At 43.2% G+C, this 25371-nt stretch overlaps 1 protein-coding gene across 3 annotated transcripts in view; it reads right to left on the reverse strand.

Moving 5' to 3' along the window:
- Positions 1–25371, reverse strand: part of RORA (RAR related orphan receptor A) — a 729602-nt gene that overhangs the window by 596610 nt on the left and 107621 nt on the right. Inside the window, exon 2 of one of the 3 annotated variants that reach the window (XM_082388123.1) lies at positions 11305–11385. The exons of the other annotated variants lie outside the window; for them this stretch is intronic. Coding sequence (XP_082244249.1) covers positions 11305–11385 — 81 coding nt within the window. The remainder of the gene's footprint in view (positions 1–11304; positions 11386–25371) is intronic. 3 annotated transcript variants of the gene reach the window in all.

Raw genomic sequence — 25371 nt, forward strand, 5'->3', positions numbered from 1 at the left:
CAGTGGCTACCCATTTGAGGAATCCTGGCAACTTTGTAAATATCAACTCAGTCTGGGGGCTGGGCCCCGGTGACAAATGCATTTTCCAATTTCAGGGAGAATGAGATAAGACAGCTCCAAGGTTGTGCAAGGATACGAAATCACAGAGTACATACGCTAGAGGTTTTAAACACATTTTTTTAAAGCAGCAGAACCCTTTCCTTAAAATCATAGGTAATAATGAGCAGGGAAATCAGATATAAAATAAGAATGCTTGTTTGAGGTGGCCTAGTAGGGGCTGGGGGACCCCAGAGTGCATTATTTTCTGTCCCCTCCTCACCCCTGGAGGCAGCCCACAGAGGTCCTGAATGAACCCACCCCGGAGTCTCCTGGGACACGAAGTACTTTCCCCAAGTCAGGGAGAGTTCCCAACTGGCCCAGCTTTCCCACCAGGGACCCGTGTCCTCAGAATGACAAGATGTACCCCAAAGGCATCTGGATTGGACTTCCTGCTGCTTACTGTAGAACCACCAGTGGGTTTGGAATTATGACTCATAGGCCACAAAGAAAAACTCCCCAAATTCATCCACACGTGGGAAAAGTGAGAGTAGCACAAGGTTGGTTCCTCTTGATGAGTCCCAGAGCTGGGATTTTTGCAAATGAGAAACTGAAGGCCCTGCGGGCAGCACCTCGCCCAGGCACACACCCACGTGGGGGAAGACAGCGGCAGAGCCAGATCTGAAGGCTCCCGAGGTTTCTATGTGACTCTGGGGCACGATGGCGGTGTACGCCTGTGTCCCTTATGGAGCTGCAGCTTTCAAGGGAAAAATTGGAATTGGGTACATCCCATATCTAGCCACTCCGGTAAATTCACGCAATGCAATGCAGTGTGGGGTAAATCCAAGGACATTCTGTTCTTTAGCAGAGACTGACAAGCTCATTTAGTAGCAGCAATCCACAGTCCACCAGAAAATGCTGAATCTCACTTACAGACATAGTGAAATTCGGGCAAAGACAGCCAAATAGCACTGAAAGCTATTTTAGACATGCATATTTTAATACCATAAGTCTTTATTTTTCTTAACAGAAGAGCCCCACCACGTTACCTGTTACAACGAAGGCCCTATGAGAGAGGTGATAATCCCCATTTCAGAGATGGAGAAACTGACAAGGGCAGGCTTCCAGAGAGGCGGCCAGAGCCGCATCTTCCTTTGTGTGTGGAGCTCACACAAAGAGCTTCCAGAGTCAGCAAAATGCAGCCTCTGGGTGCCCAGGGAAGGCGGTTCAGAGTCATTAAAAATCAGTCCTGTCCCATCCCAAAAGGACATCTGGATAAATATGCACTGGGGAGACATGACCAGCAGGCTTACCTGAGGAATTTAATCCAAGGTTGCTTTAAATTCACAGTACTTCTGCCCTGGTCTGCGGTTTCCCTACTGATAGAGTGGCAATTCTATAAGCACTTCACAGGAGAATTTACCTTTCATGTCTTTCTCGCAAACCCTTTCCAGGAAAGAAAAATTAAAGCCGCTAACTGTATAAACCACCCCATCTAAACAGTCTTTCCCCATTCTTTCTGATTTTCTTCTCCCAATCCTTTTCTAAATGGATTTCACACTCTGAAGATTGCCAGGCTGACATCCTTAGGGACCAGTCCCATCCATTTATGTGCAGGATCCAGAGAAGATGCTTGCCCGCTCTGCACACCGACTCCATGCACATGGAGAGGAGGGCGGGAGTGGGGAGATAGCAAGGAAGATGGCAGGGTTACCAGAACCCAGGAGCTCTCCTGCTGAAAAGCAATGCCCACTGTAGGAGCAACTCTACTCCTGAACTGGCTTATTGGCAAGGCTTCTTTGAAATAGCAGGGAACTGTTTTCTAAAAGATATGGATTTGAATATGCAGCAACCTCTTGCATACTTGCATTGAATGCAGTGGAGTGAGAAAGAAGCTCATGAAAAACTCCAAACTCTTTCTGGCTCAGAGGTTTCATCCAAACCCCTTAACGTAAGAGTATTGGCCGCTGCAATTTGGTCCTGGCCCACCCCTTCAACCCCACCTTCTCCCCTTCCCCCTTTCCCCAACATCCTCCATCCCAGCTGCACCCTTCCTGGTGCTTTTCTTTGTCCTAAAATGCCCTTCTCCAGACCACCACCCCCTCACCTGATTAAAAAGCCCAGCCCCTCTTTGGCAAAGCCTTTCCTGACACACACTAGCAGGTCTGACTGTTTTCCCCCTAGGGAACCACACACCTCACGTGTCCCTCTAGTCTAGCTCCCATTCACCGTGTACAATTACTTATGGAGAGCCAGCTCTCCCCACCAGGCAGTGAGTTTCTTGACAGCACAGGCAATGTATAATTTATCTTTGCATGGTCTGGAAACTATGGAAGTAAAGTGCCAGACACACAGCAGGTAGTCGAAAAACGTACGTTGAAAAAAAAATGGAGAATGCACTCATAGTTTGACTCAGCAAAATAAACCATTTGAATGGCACAGTCGGATGTGTGAAGAGTTCACTGTAATAGCAAGAAACTGGCAACAATCTAAACAGCCCTCAATAGGATAAAGTGTAAATAATATGCCCACATTAGGGAAGACTCTGCAATCACTGATAAAGAGTCTACTGATAGAGGCAGGTCTGTATGTACTGACACGGCCGAAGGGAAATGGAATAGCAGGTGAAAAATAATGGAAAAATAAACAAGGAATTCTTAGCCGCAATTACCAAGGGGTGATAGTGGGGAAATCAGAGGTTGATTTTCATTTTTTCACCTTATGCATTTTCTTAAATGTTTGAATTTTTATAAATATGTATTATGTTTGGAATTTTTTAAATGGATAATTTTTTTAATTTTTGAAAAATTTTAAAAAGAATTTCAAAATGTACTTTAAGTTGATTTTTTAAATTGAAATATAGTTGATTTATAATTTGTGTTAGTTTCTAGTGTACAACAAAGTGGTTCACTTATACATATATATATTCTTTTTCATATTCTTTTCCATTATGCTTCATTACAGGATACTGAGTATAGTTCCCTGTGCTATACAGTAAGACCTTGTTGTTTATCCATTCTGTAAGTGGAATTTAATAGCAGTATCCAGGCTAACAATCCTCGCAATTAAATCCATCTCATAAATGAACCACTTTATTATGGACCCATCAAGTTCCTTAAAATGTAAAGACAAATAAAATAATGAAACCATGCTGTGGGCGCTCAGGACATTTTCCATAGTGCTCTCAGATCAGCTTCTCTCTGGCACAAACAATGCTTTGGAAAACTAGGCCCTGCTAGCCTGATATGCAGATTTATTTCAACTCAATAGATATTTACTGGGCACTTCCCATGTAGAAGGCACATGTGCACGGAAAGGGATGCAAAAGAAAAAGTGAGCGATACAGGGCCCAGCATCCCAAGGCTCCTCCTCTACCAGGAGAGACCAACACCAGGCCTTTCAAACAAGGCAGAATATGAGAACACCACCAAGGAAAAAGCAAACAGGAGGGGGAATGGTTCTAACAGGAAGACGCTGGAAGATCCTGGGAAAGAACGAGATGGGAACAGGGTCCAGAAAGACAGGTCAGACTGACCAGCAAGAGAAGGGTAAATTAGAGAGGTGTCTGCCTTGTCCTGCTGCCTTGCTGTCCTGGCACTTTGGACTTCCAGCTAAATATCCCTACTTTAAAGGACATTCTGCATGCAAAGTAAATGCAAGGAGTTGCCACATACCTGAAATATAATCCACACCCTCTCTCCCAAATTACCAGGCCCACGTGTCCCCAACTTGCTTCCTTCTCTGACCTCAGTTCCAGCTTCCTCCTCTTCCCCGCCCTGAGTGCGGCCACCCTGCTCCCCAAGCTCATCCAGCTTCCAGGACTTTCCACTGCTGCTTCCCCTCTGCCTGGAGGATAAACACCATCAGAGCAGGGCCTCTGTCTTGTTGACAATTTTATCCTCAGTGCCTAGCACACAGTAGGAGCTCAAGAAGCATCTTTGGAATAAATGGATAAAAATGAAGTTCTAAACTAGAGTAGAAAAGGACCGACAAACGTAGAAGCTTTCCTTATATAGCTCACCTGGATATATATATTGTTTCATTTTAAATAGCTCTATCTGGGCTATAAATCACTTCACCTGCCCTAAACCACAAGGAACTGTAACAAATATTAAGCCTGATACACTATTAGCTTTCATTCCCAGGGTACTGTTGTAGCTCTTGAACACAGGATCATCTCAGTTCGCCCCTGCATTTTAATTCTTACTTCACAATTTAGAAAACTGATACTCAAGACAAACAACCTTTTGAGCAACCAGGGTCAGTCACTGTAGGAATTAAGCTTCAAACCCGAGTCCTGTGCCTGGTTTAAATCCTATTTGCTTCTACTAAACCCCAGCTGATATGTTGGGCTTGGAAGAGAATTACTACTCCTGTGCTTGACACCAAGCCCGTGAGGGCTTCTAGTCTCTGATTATCTAGAAAGACCATCAGCGAAATGTATCAACAAGCGAATGTGGTAAAATTGGAGGAAAACCTCCCTCCCAGTACAGTGAGAAAATACTAAGCAAGTTTTGACAATTACTCCTCATTTGCATTGCTTTAAAGCAAACATAACTCCTCTTGATTACTGTGACTAGAATGTCTAAACTTTTTAAAACAATAAGTACCACTTAGGAGCAATTGTTATTTTAACTGTGAATTAAGATCATAATTCTTTTGTTTAAAATGCAATCACGTGTTCTACCGAACGAACCCTTCCAAAGGTGCAGGGCTATAATTCCCTTGCAGGCTATGTATGCTTCAGTGAAATTTTTCATTTGCAAATTAGGTTAGTGTATGTCAGAAAATGAAAAGTCATCATCAGACGGATCAAGAAATGGGGCCATTCTTTACCTAGAAGGGGCAATTAGATGAAACACCTGTGGGTAAAATTTATCTTTCATACACTGTCGATTTTAAAAAGGTATGAAAGAATCATTCTAAAAATCTCAAGAACACACCTAATTATGGTGCACCCCAGTGACAATTCCTACCTGCCTGTTTACTCATATAAGTACCTCACGCTAACTGACTGCACCACTGGAGCTCCTCTGCCTATTTACTCAGATTGGAGTAGGCGTTGCAGACATTCCTTGAATGAGAGACCACACCTTACGACACGGAATTCCACGATGCTTCTGGTTCCCAACTTTCCTGCACAGGCAGATTTGGGCAAATTCATTGTGCATCAATCTATCTACATATACAGGAAATATGCCTTCTTCCTGGCTTGCACATACTCACCACTCATTAAATGTTTGTAGAACGAACAAATTTAATAGATAATAACTGCTTAAATTTATCTACAGGGAAGCATCAACAGGGACAGAGCAACCTGCTATAGTGTATTCATTCAATTATCTCCAAAAGGACAGTCTATCTTGTCCTCCTCCCCCACAGGAGAGGGGACGGCTTTCTTGGAACATTACCTCCCTTGTTTAATTTTCTAGATAAATTAGGGAAGATTCAAGGAGAATGAGGGACGTGGGCTCATACTTCACAGGCATTCTTAATAATTCTCGGATATGAGGCTGTTGTTAATCAGACACATGTTGGTTGCTATTTATTAAAATGTTACTACTTCAAAACTAAAACACACACACCCCCTGCCAAAAGAAAAAAAATCCAAAAAACTTATTTTCATCAAGTTTGTATACCATGTTCAGATCTATTTTTATTTCCAGCAAGTTCAATTCATTCCATTTTTAGTGGCAACTCCTTTAGGAAACACTCTTAAAACCTGTGTTTTGAGAAATGAAGTTAATGGGCCAGAACCGGTTTATCATGAAATACTCATCAAGTCAGGAAAAAAAATTCAAGCCCTTCTACCCTTAGGTGAAGGGAACCCATTTGTGGGATACTCTCGGAGTAACTATCTAAAGGTCATTTTCTAGAGTTAGTGAAGAGAGTTCTAGAAATGGTCGACTTAGATTCAGTACTATTATTTCTTGTCATACATAATTTATAAAGGAGGAAAATATGTTTAATATACTCAATCCAATAATGTGGTCACAATCACCCTAAATCACAGGCATAATTCAAAAGAGCCAGAAGTCACCCCTTTCCTCTCCCCACCACACCTAGTTATGAGTGGTCAATTTTTGAATGTCTCCCAATTGGAAACAGCATTTTGAAAAGCTGGTGGAACTGGGGTTCCACGTGAAAGCAGCAGAATGGCTTGCCCTTCTCCATGGCAGGGCCACCAGTATCCAGAGAGCGGATGTTTGTTTGGAGTGAGAGTCTCCACTCCCCCAGAGCGTGAGTGGCTATGGCACACGACTGCTCTCTCCCGCTCTGGTTCTCAATTATTCCTTTTATCAGCCACCACATTATCTCTCACCAACACGTGCCCTCATGTTACAATTAAATAGATCACAGCTTATCTTACACTCCTTACAGTTTAGGTTAATATCTGTCTGTTGAGATTTGGGAATGGTTAATCACTTGCCTGGTACCTCGATTCTTACCAGCTTTAATTTCAGAAATTATACTTAATAACCTACCTGGTAGACCAGCACAAGAGACTGCACTCAGGCCACCTTGTCTGTAACTTTACTAGAACACTTCTACTGTGTGGAATATTAGCTTATTATAAGACTGTCACTTCCATCAGAATCCCCCTGAAAAAGGAAATATGCCTTCTTCTTGGCTTGCACATACTCACCACTCATTAAATGTTTGTAGAATGAACAAATAGGTAATAACTGCTTAAATTTATCTACATTGAAGCACCAAGAGGGACAGAGCAACCTGCTATAGTATATTCAATCATTCATTCTTTCACGTAATCAATACTGAAAGTGCACAGGAGACATTGAGATGAATGAAAACAGGTATGGCCCCTGCTCTTAGGATGTTGACAGTTAATGGAGAAGAAAGACACTGAACAAACGATCACACAAATGATACCCAATTACAAATTGTGACAAAACACATGAAGGAAAAGTAAGGGTATGTAGGGGTAGGGAGAAACCATGAGACACTGAGGAAAGGATAGTATTTATTCTGAGACTGGAAGATGAGTAGGTTTGCAGCAGGGGGAAAGAGGAGGGAGAATGGAGAAAGATTAAGTTTTCTAAGCATTGGGAACAACATGTGCAAAGGCCCTGAGGTTGAAAAAGCTTGACACATTCAAGAAACTGATAGGTCAATGTGACTAGAATTTAGCAAGAGGAAGGTGAAGCAGGAGTGATTGTGAAAATCTATTCCCCCCTCCTTTTTCCCGAGTAAATATCCTTCCTTTGAAATTACAAAACAAAATCCATGCAAGGCTTTTGTAAACCTGTTGAAGGGTTTTTAATTTTGTCCTCAGGTTAAAAGAAAGCCTTCCAAGCAGGAGAGGAACAGAACCAGACCTGCATTTCAAAAAGAACATTCTCCCTGCTCTGTCTTGGTGGAGGGAAAGGTGGGGAGTCAGGGCAAAAGTGGGAGACTGGCCCGAGGGCCCTGGAAGAGCAGAGTGGGGATGGTAGGTGGGTTTGGTATGAATGTTGGAAGTAACTTTCAAGGTCCTGGGGGATGGATTCGATATGGGGGTGAAGCAGACAGTGTGTGTCTGTGGGTTTATTCATTCTCAAAGCTAACCTAGACCTCCAGGGCCAATGGCAGTAGGCCCAACTCCCAAACCATCCTCCAAGCACACACCTGGGATACGTTTGTTGGAATGCACGGTAACAAGCCCCAGGTTGTCCCCCTGGATCCTAGTTCTGCACAAGCTCCACATACATTTCTCCCAGTCCTCATCACAAGGTCCCATACCCTGGTCCAGGTCCTGGTCCCACTGAAGAAAGTGGTTGGGCTCATCCTTGTCAACAGTTGCCTTGGGGTTTTCACGGAAGGAGCCCCTTCCTCAGCCCTACCAACTTGACATGCTCAGGGCTGCCGATGACTGACTACACAATGTCACAGGGACAGTGAAACCTACTCTCTCCTCTTCCTTGAGTGGCCTGTAAACATCCTTCCTTTAAAATAAAATAAAAGCCCTGCTTCCCACTGTGAGTTCTGCCTTGGCTGCCCACACGGTCAGGGCTACAGCGGAGGACCTCTGGCCTCCCAAGCTTTTAGTGGCTGCTCTGTATTCCCTCTGCTCCGTTCCCCTGACATCCAAGCCTCTTCTTAAAACATCCTCTGATATCCAGTTTCCCTTTTATATGGCCCCTACTGTCAAAAGCACGGTTTTGTTTTCTTGCTGGGGGACTGATCCAAATTCTTCTGCTGTGCACCCACCACTTCCTGGCTGTGCACCTGCATCCCCACGCGCCACTGCTTCATCCTTACAACCCCCCAATCTGCCCTTCTCCAGTGCCACCTCCTACTCTGAAAGATGCCCCCACTTTTTCTTCTGTGAATATCAAACAGTCCTCTCTCAACATCTCCTTGCTTGACTACTCTTTTCCCTCCGTGACGGTATTTTACAAAATCAGATTCCTCCAGTTAAAGAACTGGGTGCTTTCCTAAGAGGGACCACCAGATACTTCTCAAAGCCCCAGTGAGACGACCCCCGCCCCCACAATTCCTCTATCTCAGAATCAATGTGATCTCTGACTTGTAATGTCTCTTAATTTTGAACGTCCAGTGGGATTCAAGCTAGGCAAAAACTATTGAGTGCCTACTATATGCTTGGCAGAAAGATATCTATATAAGAGATGTTTCCATTCAAACACCCTCACATCTTCCTCGCCCCTAAGTTCTTGCACTGATTTTACGTGGAAAACTGGAGACAGGAGGTTCTAGAGTGGGAGGACGAGGAGGATTAAGCAGTGTGCTGGCGAACCCCGGGAAGGCACAGCGGAACATGAGCTTCAGTCCCCTTGCGGGCAGGGCCGAGGCATTTGGCAGGGAGGACTGGCACTGAGCATCAGGGGGCACTGGGTGGGGAGCCGGAATCATGACTGCATGGGTCATCAGCTGCCTGATCACTGAGAGTTAACTGGATGTGAACTTGGCCGCGGTGGGGAGGGGGGCCCTTTGTGCCCACCCCACCCCCAACCTAGTAAATTGAAGGCTGAGAGAGTAATGACTTCCCCTCACATTATGTCAACCACAGGTTGAGGGCTTTCTCCAAGCCCTCACAGGGCGCTGGGACACTCAGAAACAGGGTGTTCCCCCATATCCAGCTGACTCTGCAACACAACCACCACCACAGATACCAGGACTACAAAAAGGACCACCAAGGCACTAACCCATACCTTCCTGGGTGTCCGGCTCTGTCCCCCCTGAAGAGACTGTGTGCCACTGCAGGGAGAGCTCACAGACCCCAAGGCAGTGGACACAGACGGCTCAGGGATCGATTCTAATTCCCACGACGTTCACACTGTCCTGGCAACTCACCCCCCAGAACAGATCCCAGACACTGTGGCCAGCAAAGAACTGGACAAAGGCAACACCAAGATCATTTGCATGCTGGGGAGAGGCCATCCCCCATCCCATCCATTTACACAGGCAGAATGTGCCCTGAGACTTGGACCCAAAACGCCCTCTGCAAGCACCACAAGTTTTATGGAACCAAAGGGGAACAATAACAACTTCAGTGAATCAGAGGAAAGAAAAGAGAATTTCTTCCCCTCCCATGTTGTTCACACTATGCCAGTTACAAAACAATTCACCAAGTTGTTTAATTTCCTTAAAACTCTGAACACCCCGAGTTCATAAAAGTGAATTCTGTGCGGAAGGAAGATGTATCTCAGACGAACAAGGCTGCATTTGGGAAGGTGGGAAAAGCCACACCTGTTCTCATCCCCCCCCCACCCCCTTTCTCACCACTTACCTGTCACCTTCCTGCGCTTCTCCGCTGCAAAACCGGCATTCCTCTCACAGCTGGCTATGCACAAAATATCCTTCTGTTCTAGTCACATCAAAGCACTTTCACGCTAGGCAGACAGGTCATCGAGAGAATGCAGAAAATTAACAAACCCACCTAGGTTATTTCTATTAAAATTAGCCCCTCAGCCTGTAAGCTCTGTCAGTTTCCATAGAACACAAACTCTGACAAGTCTGTTGAAAACTCTTAACCTTTCCAGGTTGTGTCAACAGCTTGCAAACACAACAGGAGGATGGCGCCTCAGCGTTCAGCCTTCTCTTTGGAAACAGAGGAAGTATCAGGGCCCAGTCCCTAGCAGCTTTCACCTTTATCTTCATCCTCCATCTCCTTGCTCATCACCCACTGCCACCTTCGGAGCACATAACCACCTTACTGCAGAGACTGACGCCTTCCAATTGTCTGTAGGGTTCTGACAAGACTTAGGTCTTGTTTACCTCTCCATCCATATCTTACCCCACTCTCCTCTTCATCATACTCGGCCCCCACAGAAGGCTGCCTCCTCAATTCTTCAAATAGGTCAAGTTCCATCTGCCCCAGGGCCTTTGCACAGCCTAGTCCTCTGCATGGGGCGCTCTTCTCACTTACTTAACCCTTTCTCATCCCTTTGGATCTTAACTCAAAAGTCACTTCCTCAGACTAGGGAAGGCCTCACATTTACCCTCTCATGGCTCTTATACATTTATTTTAAAGCATGTTCCACAGCTGGAAACTATACATGGTATTTATGAGATTATTTAAATAAACTCTGTCTTCCCCACCAGAATAAAAGTTCCACGAGAGCAGGAACAATGTACAATTTGATCTAACACAGAACTTGGCACATAGTATGTGTTCAATAAGTTTTTTTTTTAATTGGCGTATAATTGCTTTACAATGTTGTGTTAGTTTCTGCTGTACAACGAAGTGAATCAGTTGTATGTATCCCTATATCCCCTCCCTCTTGGACCTCCCTCCCACCCCACCCCCACCCAACTAGGTCATCACAGAGCACCAAGCTGAGCTCCCTGTGCGATACTGCAGGTTCCCACTAGCTATCCATTTTACACATGGTAGTGTATTTATGTCAAACCTAATCTCCCAATTCATCCCACCCTCCCCTCTCAACAAGTGTTTAATTCATTATTTTGTCACGTCATTCCTCTCGCTAAAAATTTTCCAGTAGCTCCCGTGACATTTCATGAAGTCTGAAGTTTTTCGGGACCCTTTGTAATCTCACCAACTTGTAGGAATTCAAGATGATTTCTTATCAATCCCTTGAATGTACTTTCTTCTCCTACCAAGTTCATTACACCTCATCTGAATCGGTCTCTTCTCCCCCCCACCCCCCGCCCCCTGCCTAGTCAAACCTAGTCAACCCATAAAAATGTACTACATAAAAACAGTTACATAGGAGGCAGTTTAACACAGTGGGAAGAGCGTCACTCTGTACCAGAATCCTGGATTGAAATTCAGCCTTTGCTACTTACTTTTTGTGTGACCTTGGCCATGCCACTTCAATGCCCTGAACTTCTCTCTTATAAAACAGGACATGCCATATCCACAGGCCACTGTGAGAGATAAATGACATTTTTCAAGCACTCAGCACATTTCCTGGTACATAGTAAATACTAGGTAACTATCAGCCCCCTTATACCATGTGAAGAAAATACTTTCACTCTTTAGGTTAGACCATCATAAACCAAAGTCCACATGCCTAAAAGTAGACATACTGTAGAAGCAGCATGGGTCAAGTTCATACACAAAATCTGTTTCCAGGACAATCAAGGGTTATTCTCCCTAGCTGGCACGGAGACACTCATCATAGGTATATGGGCTCATTTCCATGGGGGTCATGCAGATCCTAGAGGTAGGTGTGCTGTCCGTGGTAGCAAAGCAACTCATGTTACAAAGATCTCTTTCCCAAAGTGCCCAGCAAAATCCTAGCTTCTATCAAGGCTCAGCACACTTTGTTTTTGGCCATCTTGTTCACTGAGGAGGAGTGTTCAGGCAGCATCTGCTCCACACTCAACCCTAGCAGAGGCAGAAATACTCAACATGGGCCTTTCCCACAAGGTACCAACAGTGTAGCCAGACAGACAATTTGCCTTGATCATGTGAGACAGTATGGAAATCAGGTCTAAGTGGGGTGGTATAGGCTATGCCCAAAGGAGAAAAAAAATCAAAAGGATAATTTATTCATTTCATAAGCATCTGTTAAGTCCTATCAAACACCAGTCAATAGCTTTTTTATAATATATTATCCCACTGCTTCTACTTATTTATGTATGTATGTATGTATGTATATATGTATGTTTGGCTGCGTTGGGTCTTCATTGCTGCACGTGGGCTTCTCATTGTGGTGGCTTCTCTTGTTGCAGAGCATGGGCTCTAGGCGTGCGGGCTTCAGTAGTTGTGGCACACGGGCTCAGTAGTTGTGACTCACAGGCTCTAGAGCGCAGGCTCAGTAGTTGTGGCGCACGAGCTTAGTTGCTCCACGGCATGTGGGATCTTCCCAGACCAGGGCTCAAACCCTTGTCCCCTGCATTGGCAGGCAGATTCTTAACCACTGCGCCACCAGGAAAGTCCCCAGTCAATAGTTTAAAAAGAACAATACATGTCTGCTTTTCCACAGCTCAACTCTCACCACCTGTGATCCCCTTCCTCCCCATTCATCCAAATCCTGCTCACCCAGCAAGGCTTTGGTCAAATCACACTTCCCCCATGAAGCCTTCCTTAACCATTCTGGACCAGTTCCATCTTCCCCTATGCCCCACTTTTAAAAATTTTTTATATTTTGAATATCAATTTTACTACTCAATATCATCAGGGCCCATGTTATCAAACCCAGTCATCTTTTATTCCATAACTCTCATTTCACTATTTTTCAGTATATATTTTTCCCATCTGGTAATGAACTCTAGGAGGCCATGGGCCCTTGATTCTTCTGCAGTGGATTTAAAACAAATGCGTTTTTTGTTTGAATCAAAGTAAGTCTTCCTAAGAGCACCTAAAAGCAGAAAGATGGGGTAAGGATGGAAAATCACCTTTATGGAAAAGGAGCTACGTGCCGGGTCCCTTCCTCAGACTCATTTTAGTCTTAATAATCCCAGAAGAAGGTACTGAGTCTTCCTGGAAGCCTTGCTCCCCTCCTACACACATCTTCGAAGCATGGTCACTGAACAGCCAGCATCTGCCCACCTTGGCCCTGGCTACATTTATTTCTCAAGTGGGCGTGTATTTCACTGCTTCCAAAATCGCTGAAGTAATTACTTGCCGTATCCAATGGGCTGGAATCACCTCTGCTCTGCTTGTTCCTAATACACCCATCAACCAAATCTAAACACACAGGAGACCGGTGATAGAGCAAGAGCTATTTTTGCATGACTGCCTATTTGAAAAAATTCACAAAGGCCTCCGAATGCAAGTAAGACCATAAGAATATAGAGGTTTAAAAATGGTAAGTGGCAGTTTTGCCAATATGTTCAGAACTACAGTATTTTTTTTTTTTTTTTAAAGAAGCCCACTATTCTCCATTTCCCCAAAAGTTCTTTGTTCTTTTGCTCTAACAAAATAAATTATTCCTCACCTTGGGCAAGTTGGTAGGAACGTGAGAAAATTATATTAAATCAGACATCCTTGAGACCAAAATAGATTGGAACAGGGGTTTTCTTTGTTTAAAATAGTTCTTCAAACAGAAAGCAAAAGAGCTATAGGGAAGAAAAAAGTTGTCAAACACCCTCCAGCACTTTGGAAGCACCTAAGATCTACAAACTATTGATATGTTAATTAAGTTTGCTTTTATCTAACATAGGTGTTTGCTGGTCATGGTCCCATTACCCTGTGGCACTTTCGGCATCTTGAATAAAATTTCATTTCATGAAAGTCATTAGAAAATGCTTCCTTTACTCTATTTCAGAGCGGCTTCCTCTCCCTTACTATACTTCAGTGAGACTTCATCTTAGTTTGCTAATGTTATAAAGTTCATCACCCAAGCCCAGGGAGAACATACAATCCATTAAGTTCATCCACCATCAGCCTTCTGGCCAGATCAGGAACTAACCATCTCAGATAAGATAAGGAGAAAGTCAGATTTTTCATCACTGAGTGATTAATAATTGTGTTGACGAGCTGCCAGAGTGGGCCCTATCTAGAATTTTAAATGTCTAGAGAAGGAAAAGCCTTTTCAGCAATAACCCACCTCAGTAATCTATTTAAATCTATTGCAAAGTCTTCACTGATGAAAATTCTTTCTTATACCCAACATAAATCCCCTGGGACAGTTTAACTCTGGTTCTATTCCAGGAGAGATGTCCTTTCCGGGTTCTTGAAACATCTTCCTTATACTGGTCTTGGTCTTAAACCAATCAAGAAAGAAGGTCAGGCAAAGTAAGAAATAAACCATCAAGAGTGGAATCCAAACATAAAAGTATCTAAGGAGTATCTTGTGAATTTGACGTAAGTCAATGTTATTCTGTATGTCAGTTCACATTTTCTTTTCTTTTAAAAAACTAATGCCATCCACAATGCTATCACTAACAATTTTTACTTCCTTCTGGAACAGAGGTTGTCAAACTATGATGTATGGGCTGAATGACTTCTTTTATAAACAAGCTTTCTTGGAACACAGCTATGCTCATTCGTTCACATGTTATGACTGCTTTCTTGCTACAGCGACGGACAGAGTTGTAACAAAGACCCCACTGCCCACAAATCCTAAAATGTTCACTATCTGGCCATTTACAGAAAAAGGGGGTAGACCTCTGTTACCACCAAAATGTTACTACTAAAATGCATAGTATCAAAATGCTAGTCTAAGGCCCAAAGAGAACACTTCGGCTATCTTAAAAACTGAGGCCAACTGTTGTATGATGAATTCAACAGTGATCATGATGAAGACCTCCAAAGAACCACCATCATCATCTTGTATGATCCAATTTACCATCAGCATCTATAAACCCAGTTTTGCCCTCTCATTTGACGTGTCTTATCAAAAAAACTAGGAATGTACCACTACTGCCTGTAAAAAGCACTAAACAGAAGCACCAAATAATAAAAGTAACAGATAACCAGTAAGAGGCACTGCACACATGACACGTCATTAGGTAATCAGTATAAACGGTCCACAAGGGCAGGGTTGGTTTACTGTTGAATTCTCAGTACTTTAGAACAGTGGGTAGCATACTGCAGTTACCCAACGAATATTTGAGGAATGAATGAAAGTTCTCACAAAAAGGCCACAAAGTTTGTTCTAGTATTAGGTAAAGTGGCCAAGTGGCGATGTGAAATCAGGAGGTTTCAGTCTCTTGATACCTCACTGCCTGTGCTAATACGTGCTTCAATCAGCAAGCGCTTCTCCAGCCCGTCTTGTTTTCAATTAAATAAAGACTCCTTGGCAATGGGATAACTAAATCTAACCTGATTAAATGGTAAGCGTTTGTTGGGGGTTGATTTACTTAGCACTGCATTAGAAACTACAAACCTAAAAAGAAACATGAGATGTTTTTTGCCTACAGCACACACAGAACAGTGCAGCTGTTAAAAGCATGAACTCTGAAAAAGACTGCCCAGCTTTCACATTCTGACTCCATCACTCATTTGCTATGGGACCTTGGGCATGTTATCTAACTGCCCAGCCCTCAGTTTCTCCATCTATAAATGGGAACGATTATAGTACCTGACTAAGAGGGTTGTTGCACACAGTGCCTGTTACATAGTAAGTATTAATATACACTTATATTAATGTGAGTGGCTTATTATATTTACTTCATTCTTTGATATTTATTTATTTCCTATGGGAAAATAAGAAACCTGCAACTGAGGTGATTAGTGAGTAGTACCTTATCTTTTATAATTTTATAATCCCATGTGTTGGTAGGGCTGATGGTTAGAGAACAGAATCCTCTCTAAGTCCTGGAATGCTCATTCCCTAATACTTCCCTTGGTTAATTTCCACCCACCCTACATGTCTGAGGTTCAATGTCATTTCTCTGGGCACCCTTCCCTGACCAACCCATCCTCCAAGTGGGTCAGTGTCCGCCCTATGATCCCCATCCTCTTTGCACCCTGTACCTCCTTTCTACAGAGGCATTATTCCTGAAATTACTTGTGCAACAGACTGTCAATCACATGTGTGTAGTTATTTGCTTCTGTGTGTCTTGCCTTCACACACAGGAAGCCTCCATAAATGTTACTGGACTGAATGACTGTGCAGCGTGGACCCTGAAGGAAGGAGAGAGCACTGTGGGCTTGAACAGTCTGTGGCGAGGTGAGACTAGAGGTGGCTAGAGATGAAGAAATGAAGAAAGCTGAATGATTTGCCAGTCTTGATTTTTTTTTTTTAAGGTAAGAAACAGTAGCAGTATGTAATTTCTTGAGAAGAATGTATATAAGCTCATCCTCAACCTCAGAACTTCAGGTAGTTAATAGAAGAGATTGAGTTTGGTCTCTCTTCTTTTGAGACGGAAGCAGAGATTTCTGGAGAGCAGCCCTGCTAGCTGGTACACTGGTTCCTTTGCACATCTCTGAAAATTACCAGAGTGCATTCCTCAAGGAGGAAGAAAACCTCAGGAGGGAGATTTTCTTTCTATTCAACATTGACTTGGTGATTGAAGGCAATACCACAAAATAAACTTTTACCCTGTTAATTCAATTATGGTTCTTGAGTTGTGACTATTCATGTCAAGTTTGTTATACACACACACACACACACACACACACACACATACACACACACGTATATAAAATCTCTTCCTTCTGCTAATTAGCACTCATTAAACTCAGAAATTCTGTCACTAAGGCACAAGGTAAGTGTGCCTTAGAGAACTACTAAGATTCTCACCTATGTCTTGTTTCTCAGGATATTATCAAGTATGTCCATATTCTGGTGAAAGCATAAACCTTATCTTCATTTAGCTATCAGAGACAGAAAATTTTAAAAACTAAGGAAAAAGAATGAGTCTTAATATGCAATGCAAATGAGTGAATTTTATAAAAGGCAACGATAAAAAAAATTATAATCCCTTTGGCATGCCATTAAGCAAACTCTTCCTGAGGATTATGAGTTTTAAATATGCTCTGCACAATCAATTCATTCATTCAACTAATATTTGTTGTGCCTTCATTTACTCATTCATTCAACTCAACTCATTTATCAAGCGCCCTCTATGTACGGCTTCTGCCAGGTGTGGGAGGTTGAGGCCACTGGATTCAACATGTAGCTGAGTAACGGTACCAGTAGAGACACAGATTGCGTCACCGTGCACTTTTCAGAGCGTGTGCGCATGAGGGAGCACACACATCCTCAAAATGGTCATTCCCTGTCTGGGGCAGGAAAAGTACAGAAATGGAGAGTAAGCCTTTATAACCCTTCACGTAGATTTGAGGGTGAAATTTAGAGGAGCATAAAAATCCTATGGGCGGCTCTTTGCTTCCACAAAGCCCATTCTTTGGGCACAACAAAACAATACTGTGAAAATGACCAAGTTACTCCTGTGGCCCTAGGTCACAGTTACTCATGGGGCCCTAGGTCACAGTCCTCTTGGGGGGTGGGGGGGAACTGGGCTGAACCAACACAGTCATCTCTTCCTAAACCAGGTACCTATGATGCCCGTAGACATTCCCAAATCCACATTTTGCAGACAGGGCCTTAAAATGTCTACCTAGGGAATTCTTGAGCCTGCTTTAAAATATTTCATATAACATTAAAATACTAAACATAATATTGATAATACATAAATATAATTTATAATATTAAAATATACACACATACATATACATATATACACACACACATAACACCTCCACCTTTTCTTGAGACCCCACACAGAAGAAGGTGTATTCGGTCTGGTCCGCTTACTAACTTGTGAGGCACTTCGGCAACTTTTAAAATGTCAAGCGCCATAAAATCAAAGTCCCTGTTATTGTGGTACATTGGCCATCGTTGCCAAAGCAAAACTAGAGACAGAGTTAACCGTCGTAGCCACGAATAGCTGTTCTTGAAGGGCCAAAATCATGATTTTCAATGTTTTTCCATCTGAAATAGGGAAACATTACTCACCAGGGCCTGAAACCGTTTCCTGCCCCACGAAGCTAAATTCCTACGCCAGCAATACGGTCTCCACAGAAGCCCTTAAAACAGAAATGTCACTCCACAAAGTTCTTATTGCGGCCAACACAGCTCTAGGTTTAAACTTAACTGCGGAGACTGAAAATCGGGCTCACCGCAGAGGCGACGAGAGACCTTTATTTTTTGAAACGCCTGGAGACTGATGTCACTGTGCTGTCTCTTCAATGTCACCACTTCCCTCTCCCCAAAACCCAAGTGAACTCTGGAGAAAGTGACAAAGGCCTGAAATTTCAGCTTTACTGCACGGCTGGCACGTATTTCCAAACTCATTTAGTGCTCAGGTAAGTTTCAGCTTTAAGAAACACGGTGGGGAAAAAGACTAGATAATTTACTCCCATCAGCATCTGTTCCATAAGGAGGGGGGCAATTCTATGAATGTCATCTTCAGCAAAAAAAAATGTCCTGCTGTTAGGGCTGGTTCTCCAATTTCTTCACTACATCCATATTTACTAAAATGGTTCTTGCTGTGAGTAAAAAAATTGGGCGTTAACACGTACCTCTGTTGCCTGAAAGAACTTACCAGTGATTCCTCCAGGGAAAATTCTGTAGAAGGCTACACCTGAAAAAGGGTTGAACAACCTGCTGGTCTGTGAGCCCTCCGGGGATGAAGCTGGTTATGTAAATAAATGGCTTTTCTGTGTGGACAGCTAGCCCTACACCTTGCTCTTCCCACAGCACGCAGCCCAAGCAGGCTTACCCCTTCTGACTTAACAGTCTTGGCCAATGTTTGTCCACAGGGACGTGGCCACAGACAACCCCCAGGGTCTCTGTACATTGGCTCTTTTCCCAGAGGGGGGTGAGGACTCCTTTATGACAAAATATTATGTAAACTCCCACATCATTATCATTTTAGTCCATTAATTAAAAACTCTCATAAATTATTTAGCACAGCTTTAAGTATTTATAAATCCCAAGACCATCTACATTTATTTCCAAAAGAATAGCACAGAAGATGTGTGTGCAATGAGTAGGTAGGTACTGTTTGGTGGTGAGAGGTGTATGGATTCCCACATCCCTAGTGAAGACTCTGAGGTCCGTAGGGATCCAGCGCCCATAGGTTTGGAATATTGGGTCTGGCTCAGTGAAGACACTGCTCCCTTTCATATCTCCGGAGTGCAGGAAGGAGTTGCCTTTCAACTCTTTTAATTTGGCCCCTCTTACTGGGAGGTGCTCCACTATGAAGCCTTTGTAATGGATATTCCAACGAAATGCACATTACCAGCCACATTCAACGGCGCCATTTAAAATAAAAACCCACACAAGATCTCTCAGCAAACCACTGGCTTTAAAGGGAGCCTGGCTGACTCAAAAGACAGGACACTTGATCCTGGACATGCCACACCACACGGCCTCCTGCCACGGCTCTGCTGGTTCTGACCATGGAATTTCCAAAACAGACACCCTCCAACAAAGCCAAGAGCACATTTTTGTGGCTACAGAGCGAAGTGAGGTTTCTCTCTATTAGAGAGAGATGGCATCGCTACATGGGCTTGTTTTCCCTCACAGGGTACCAGTCTCAGAGAGTCAGCCTCCCGAGAGAAGTGTGACAGGAAGAGAAAAGCTACTTGGTTCAGGTGCCACGTGGTTTGGGAGACAAGCTGGCCCCCAAGAACCTTGGGAAGGAAGAAGCAATTTCAGCACCACAAGAGGAATGGGACTCCAGAACCGAATGATGCAGTGCTTATTCCGCCAGGACCACCCATGGGCCAAAAAGCCAAGAAGTTATCAATGAAGGGGCTTCCTTGATGGGGGAGTCATGAGCTCAGTTCTGTGCTGGCAGAGAGGAAAGCTACTTGGGTAGGGTGGAGAAGGGTGAGCCACGTGTAGGGAACACAAGGTAGATTGGTTGGGGGGCTCAGTGTCAAAGACAGACCTACCATTGGCAAAACACCTCTGTAGGCAACCCACAGGAACCCTCTGCTGGTCCTTCAACACTTTCTCAAAAGCACTGTCTTGATGGAGAATGAACCATTTTAGCAATAATGGGCAAGACGAATTGGAAAGGCAAGACGACTAGGGATAAGTCTGCGGTCATCACTCAAGTGTGATGTAAGATGGCTTTGGAATGAAGATGGTGGATATGGAAATGTCAATTAATAGGGCACCCCCGAGAGATGACCTCCCCGCCGAGCAAGTCATCGGACTTACTGCCAAACTGTGCTTCCGATTTTAGCATTTTAGGTGTAGACACTACAGGATAGGGGTTGGCCATGTGCACCACTGGCCTAAAGAAAAGAAAATTCTAGGGTAACAGCAGAATAAAAGGAGAGTGCCCGTAAAAGGATCCCCACGTTGCCTCTTCTCCTGAAGCCCTCATAGCACCAGCACCCACCCCGAGACACCCCATTCCTAGACTTCCCACACCAAGCGGCCATTCCTTTGAGGCAAACTGCAATGACGAGGTAGTAAAATAGAGAAATGACCCAGATGATTACAAATATCACTGCAATGTGGACTTTCCGGTTGGAGTGGATGTGAAGCTCAAACAAAGTGCTCATCCCGTGAAGGCTCTGCCACTGTCACACCGGATAAAGCTGAAAGAATTATTTTTCTAGCTTCAAGATTCTGTATTTGTAAACAGAAAAGATATAACTAAATGGCTCCTAGGTCCCTGCGAGCACTAGCTTCTTGCGTGATCAGTCCTTCTAAAATTGCGATGTGTCCAGGTGGGGAAGTTCATTTACCCCCTATCTGGTTTACGCTCACTTAAGGGAGTGATTTCTTCCCTCTGAGGCTCTCATCTTGCCCATTATTCAGAGTGAGCTGCCTCCTGGTGTGCTGTCAAAATACATCAGCTTCAAAGACAAACACACACCTTTCAATCCAAGGCCAAGATACTTTACTGTATAATTTGTGATAATGTTAAGTCTGTTTCTCATAAATGTTAATGGTGCCACCTCTTTTTTTCCTTCATAGATGGGTAATTCTCAGAAAAGCAGCTGGATGTTAAAAGTTATATATATATATATATATATATATATATATATATATATATATATATATATATATATATATATATATATATTTTTTTTTTTTTTTAAACAAGGTAACTGCCTCAGCCAACAAATCAGATTAAAACAAAATCAAACCCCACTAGGTTGCAGGCACAAATATCCTGTTAATGGCAGTAACTAAATCCAAAATAAAACCATTCAAGGATGCTGTTCTCCTCTTTATCTACCATGATTTCGTTAAGTTCACATCCACACACCTTTTTCCACTTTAGTGTGTAAATGTTAATAAAGAGTTCTTTATCTTAATCCAGGTTCCTTCTATTCCTATCAACTGCCTCATATGTTGTACATTAGTAAAATACAATATGCCTAAGTGCCACCCAAAGTAAATTTTTTCCTGCTAAAAATATTTTGTCATCCATTATTCAACCTTTTCTCATTTATAGAATTAGCAAACTTTAATTTGAAATAGAAATGCTATCACTTCATCTTTTATACCCTATAGAATTGTTTTGACTGCTACGTGTGTATGAGGAATGTTCTCTCAGACACTGGGAAGCTGAATTTTGAAATCACTTGAATCTTTCCAAGTCATTTACTAACAAAAGAGTCAACTGCAGTTTACCTACTGTACTGAGGCTTCTGAAATTCCGAATTTTGTATTTTGAAGCATCACATAAACCATCAAAATAAGAACGTAGGTCTTCTAAATGATTGATTCTACAAAATACAACAATAAAAAAATTGTAACAAAAACCAAAAAAGGTTTCAAAATTCCACAATAAAACAGCCACAAAAATCATATGGAAGAAATAGATGAAATGTCCTCAAATTGCTTGGTCTCAGGATATCAAGTGGAACTCTGCAACCTTATTCATTCATTCTTTCTTTCATTCATTCAACTAAGAAGACACACTGAACTTGACAGCAAGACACTGGCATGGTTATAACGACATGATAGATGGTCTCTGCTTTCAAAGAGCCCACAGTCCAGGGGAGAGAGAGACATACAAACAGATGATCCTACAATGTGGTGGGTATGTTGATAAAGATAGGCAGAGAAGTGTGAGGAAGAAAAGTGGGTGGTGATGAGGGGGGAATGTCAGGGTTTCAAGGTTTCTTAAAGAAGGGAATACCTCCACTGAGCCTTAATACCTGCCCTGTCTCGGCTTCACAGGCCAGTTGTAAGGCTCTTGTAAGATAAAGCCTGGAAAAGGGCCTTGTGAACTAAAGCACAAAAAAGGGGGACTGGGATTATTTTCCATGGTGAGAAATAGCAAGTGGCAGCATAATGAATGAGTTCTCTGGCGTCTCTGGCTATTAAGGAAAACATCCAAATATGATTTGCAAGAGGGTTTTTAAAAGTCCAGTTTCAGCCGATTTTCTCAATCTTATCTGTTTTTAGAGAGGACTTAAAATGAAAGGACTATACATCTCCATTTCACAGATGAGGAAATTTCGACACAGGGCCCAGAGAGCTGGGGAAGACTGCAAAGGAAGAAAGGTCCGAGAGCAGCTCAGGCCCGGGTGGGGGTGATGGTGGGAGATGGCATTTTTCTTTCATCACACTCTTCTCAAGGATGACACTCCTCCTGCCAAAAATGGGAGGAGTCATTTTCTCTTTTTTTGGTGGTTGTTCATAAAAACACATCAGAAAGTAAACAAATAAAATCCACATTTTAAATTCCCCAAATATCTTTGAAACACTTTTCTCCACTTATTTCCAAGGCAGACAGAACAGAACAGGTATTAAGACTCAGTTCATCTTTCACTTGAGATGAAGGTGGCCCTGACAAGCTTGTCATAAGCGACCATGATATGGACTTGAAATACAAGAGGAAACAGGAAAGAAAAAAGGAAATCTAGGAGGGTTGGGGTGCTTGGAAGACGCTGTAAACACAGGATATCGGCACAAATTGGGGGTGAAGTCTGGGAAGATTCAGTGAACAGAGGAGGGAGAGCAGCCACTGAATGAATCAGAACGCAGGGACCAGCAATGGCCTTGTCCAGAGACAGGACAACTCCCAGAGATGTCCTCAGAAGTCGCCTGTGACCAGGGCTTGCCCCACTGCTGCTCCCAGGTTGGCCACGAGGGCCACAATAAAAAATTAGACTTAACTGCACCTGTTCCCTGAACCCCTTCCATCACAGTTAATTCTTGTGGTGAGAAGCAAATGGCCAGGATGATAGGATTGTACCAGGGTCGACTCATTTATTCCACGCATGCTCGGTGAGCTTGCCCTGGGGATATGAAGAGCCAGAGAAATCCAGTCTTTGTGCTGGAGAAGCTCCTAGCACCAAGCTCTACCCACACGCTTCGCAGCACTAAGTGCAGGGAGCAACAAAGGAGGAGGGTATAGACGCTGGGGGCACATGGATGGGGTGGGACTAGAGCTTTGTGAAACAGAAGATGAGAGGGAAGAGCATGGGCACTGGGGTGTGAAAACACACAGGACATTTTGAGGAGGGAAGAAAAGCTAGTGTCAGACCCAGTGTGGGTGGGCCATCTGTTTGGGCTGTGGTTCTCAGCCCTGACTGTCCATTAGAATCATCTGGAGAAAAAAAATACAGATGTCAAATGTCCGACATGTTGTTATGGGTGGTAGCACATGGCTGTCTGTATTCCTATGTAAAAATTCGAACCATACACTAAAGATTTGTGTACTATACTTTTTAAAATTATTTTTTAATTAATTTATTTATTTTTGGTTGCGTTGGGTCTTTGTTGCTGCACGCGGGCTTTCTCTAGTTGCAGTAAGCGTGGGGCTACTCTTCGTTGCAGAGCATGGGCTCTAGGTGCGCGGGCTTCAATAGTTGTGGTGTGGGCTCAGTAGTTATGGTGTGGGCTCAGTAGTTGTGGCGCACGGGCTTGGTTGCTCCGCGGCATGTGGGATCTTCCTGGATTAGGGCTTGAACCCATGTGCCCTGCATTGGCAGGCAGATTCTTAACCACTGAGTCACCAGGGAAGTCCCTACTATACTGTCTTAAATCACACCTCAAAACAATTAAAAGCCCCAGGCCCCATTCCAGACCAATTAAGTCACAATGGAATATGCAAAAGTGGGGCTGAAGACCCTTGTCCTAGGGGAAAAAAAATGTTTTTAAATCCCCTTGTTTAAAGGCCACAAATCTTTTTAAGAGGAATCAAAGCCTTACATTCCACTATCTGCTAGGAGGAAATTAATAAAAATAAAATGCATTGGGAGTCCTTTTAGTGATTTTTTAAACAAGCATTAGCTTCAATCCTTTCACACCACCTTGTAAAATAAATAGGTTAGAGCTCCATTTTACAGATGAGGAAACAGGCTCAGAGAAGTTACTCTCTTCCCAAAGGGCACACAGCCTTTAAGAAGCAGAACTAGGAGGCTGTGTGCGGTGCAGGGATGTGTATTTTTTTCTGAGGGATCCATGCATCCTTTCCGAAGAGAATTTACTAAACACCATCAGGTGACTTTGGGAGCCCACCACTCTGACTCAAGCTCTAACAACTTCTTAAAGCAGGAGCTTTTTGCTGCTACAGGAATTATTATTTCTGCAAACTAGTAAACCTGAAGTCAGCAATGATTAAATTGCTCCTTGAAGCCCATAGCCACTTGCATGTCTCTTTGTCTTTGGGGTCTCATCTCTGCAATTCATTTCAGCTTCAGTCTGCACCAGAATCTCCAATCTGTCATGCCAAGGGCAAGAAGAAATGCCCTCCTAACAAGGCTCTGGGCATCACTGGGGCTGCCTGCAATCTAGACTTCCAAAGAGTCATATTCTGCATGAGCAGCTAACGAAGCTCACAGGAACAGGAGAAACTGCACAAAAGCAGAAAATGACAATTCAGAATGTACACCCATTGAGTGATGGCATTAAGGAAATCCTCAAAGCCCCTAGCAATGTAGCTGCCAAAAGAAAAAAAATGACTTCTTATAAAAAAAAAAAAAAAAAAAGGCCCAAGTAGAAGTTATAATAAGGATCCATAGACATACTGCAGGTTATAAACATTATTGCAACATTAAAAGTGGTAATAGCATAATGTCATCCACTGTGTATGAAATCCTGGACAATGTAAGACGGTTTGCTTAAGCATAAAGGCTAACACAGCCTAGAAACACCAGGGAAATAAGCAGCACATGTAAGAGGAAAAATATTCACTTGGTATTTCTGGATCACTTTTCTCAGTGCTTGCAGGAGAGTAAACAGTGTTTCCAAAAGGCATCTCAGCAGTTCCCTGCACTCACACAACTTCCTTCTTTCTCAAGCCCAACTCTGCTGTTTGAGCTGAAAAGTTCTGGCTGCCTTTATTCCATGTTATTCCGTCACTTCCCATTCTATTTCTACAATTTCACAATGGATAACAGAGAGGGGAAGAGAGGCATTGAGAACTAAGATGCACTTGAAAAAGGACACTTTTAGAAACCTGCACACCCACCATCTCCTTAGAATACAGACACAAGAACTATATAGAGAGCTAGAACATATTAAAAGG

This window comes from Balaenoptera borealis (assembly GCF_965194805.1).
Source record: "Balaenoptera borealis genome assembly, chromosome: 3".
NCBI lineage: Eukaryota > Metazoa > Chordata > Mammalia > Artiodactyla > Balaenopteridae > Balaenoptera > Balaenoptera borealis.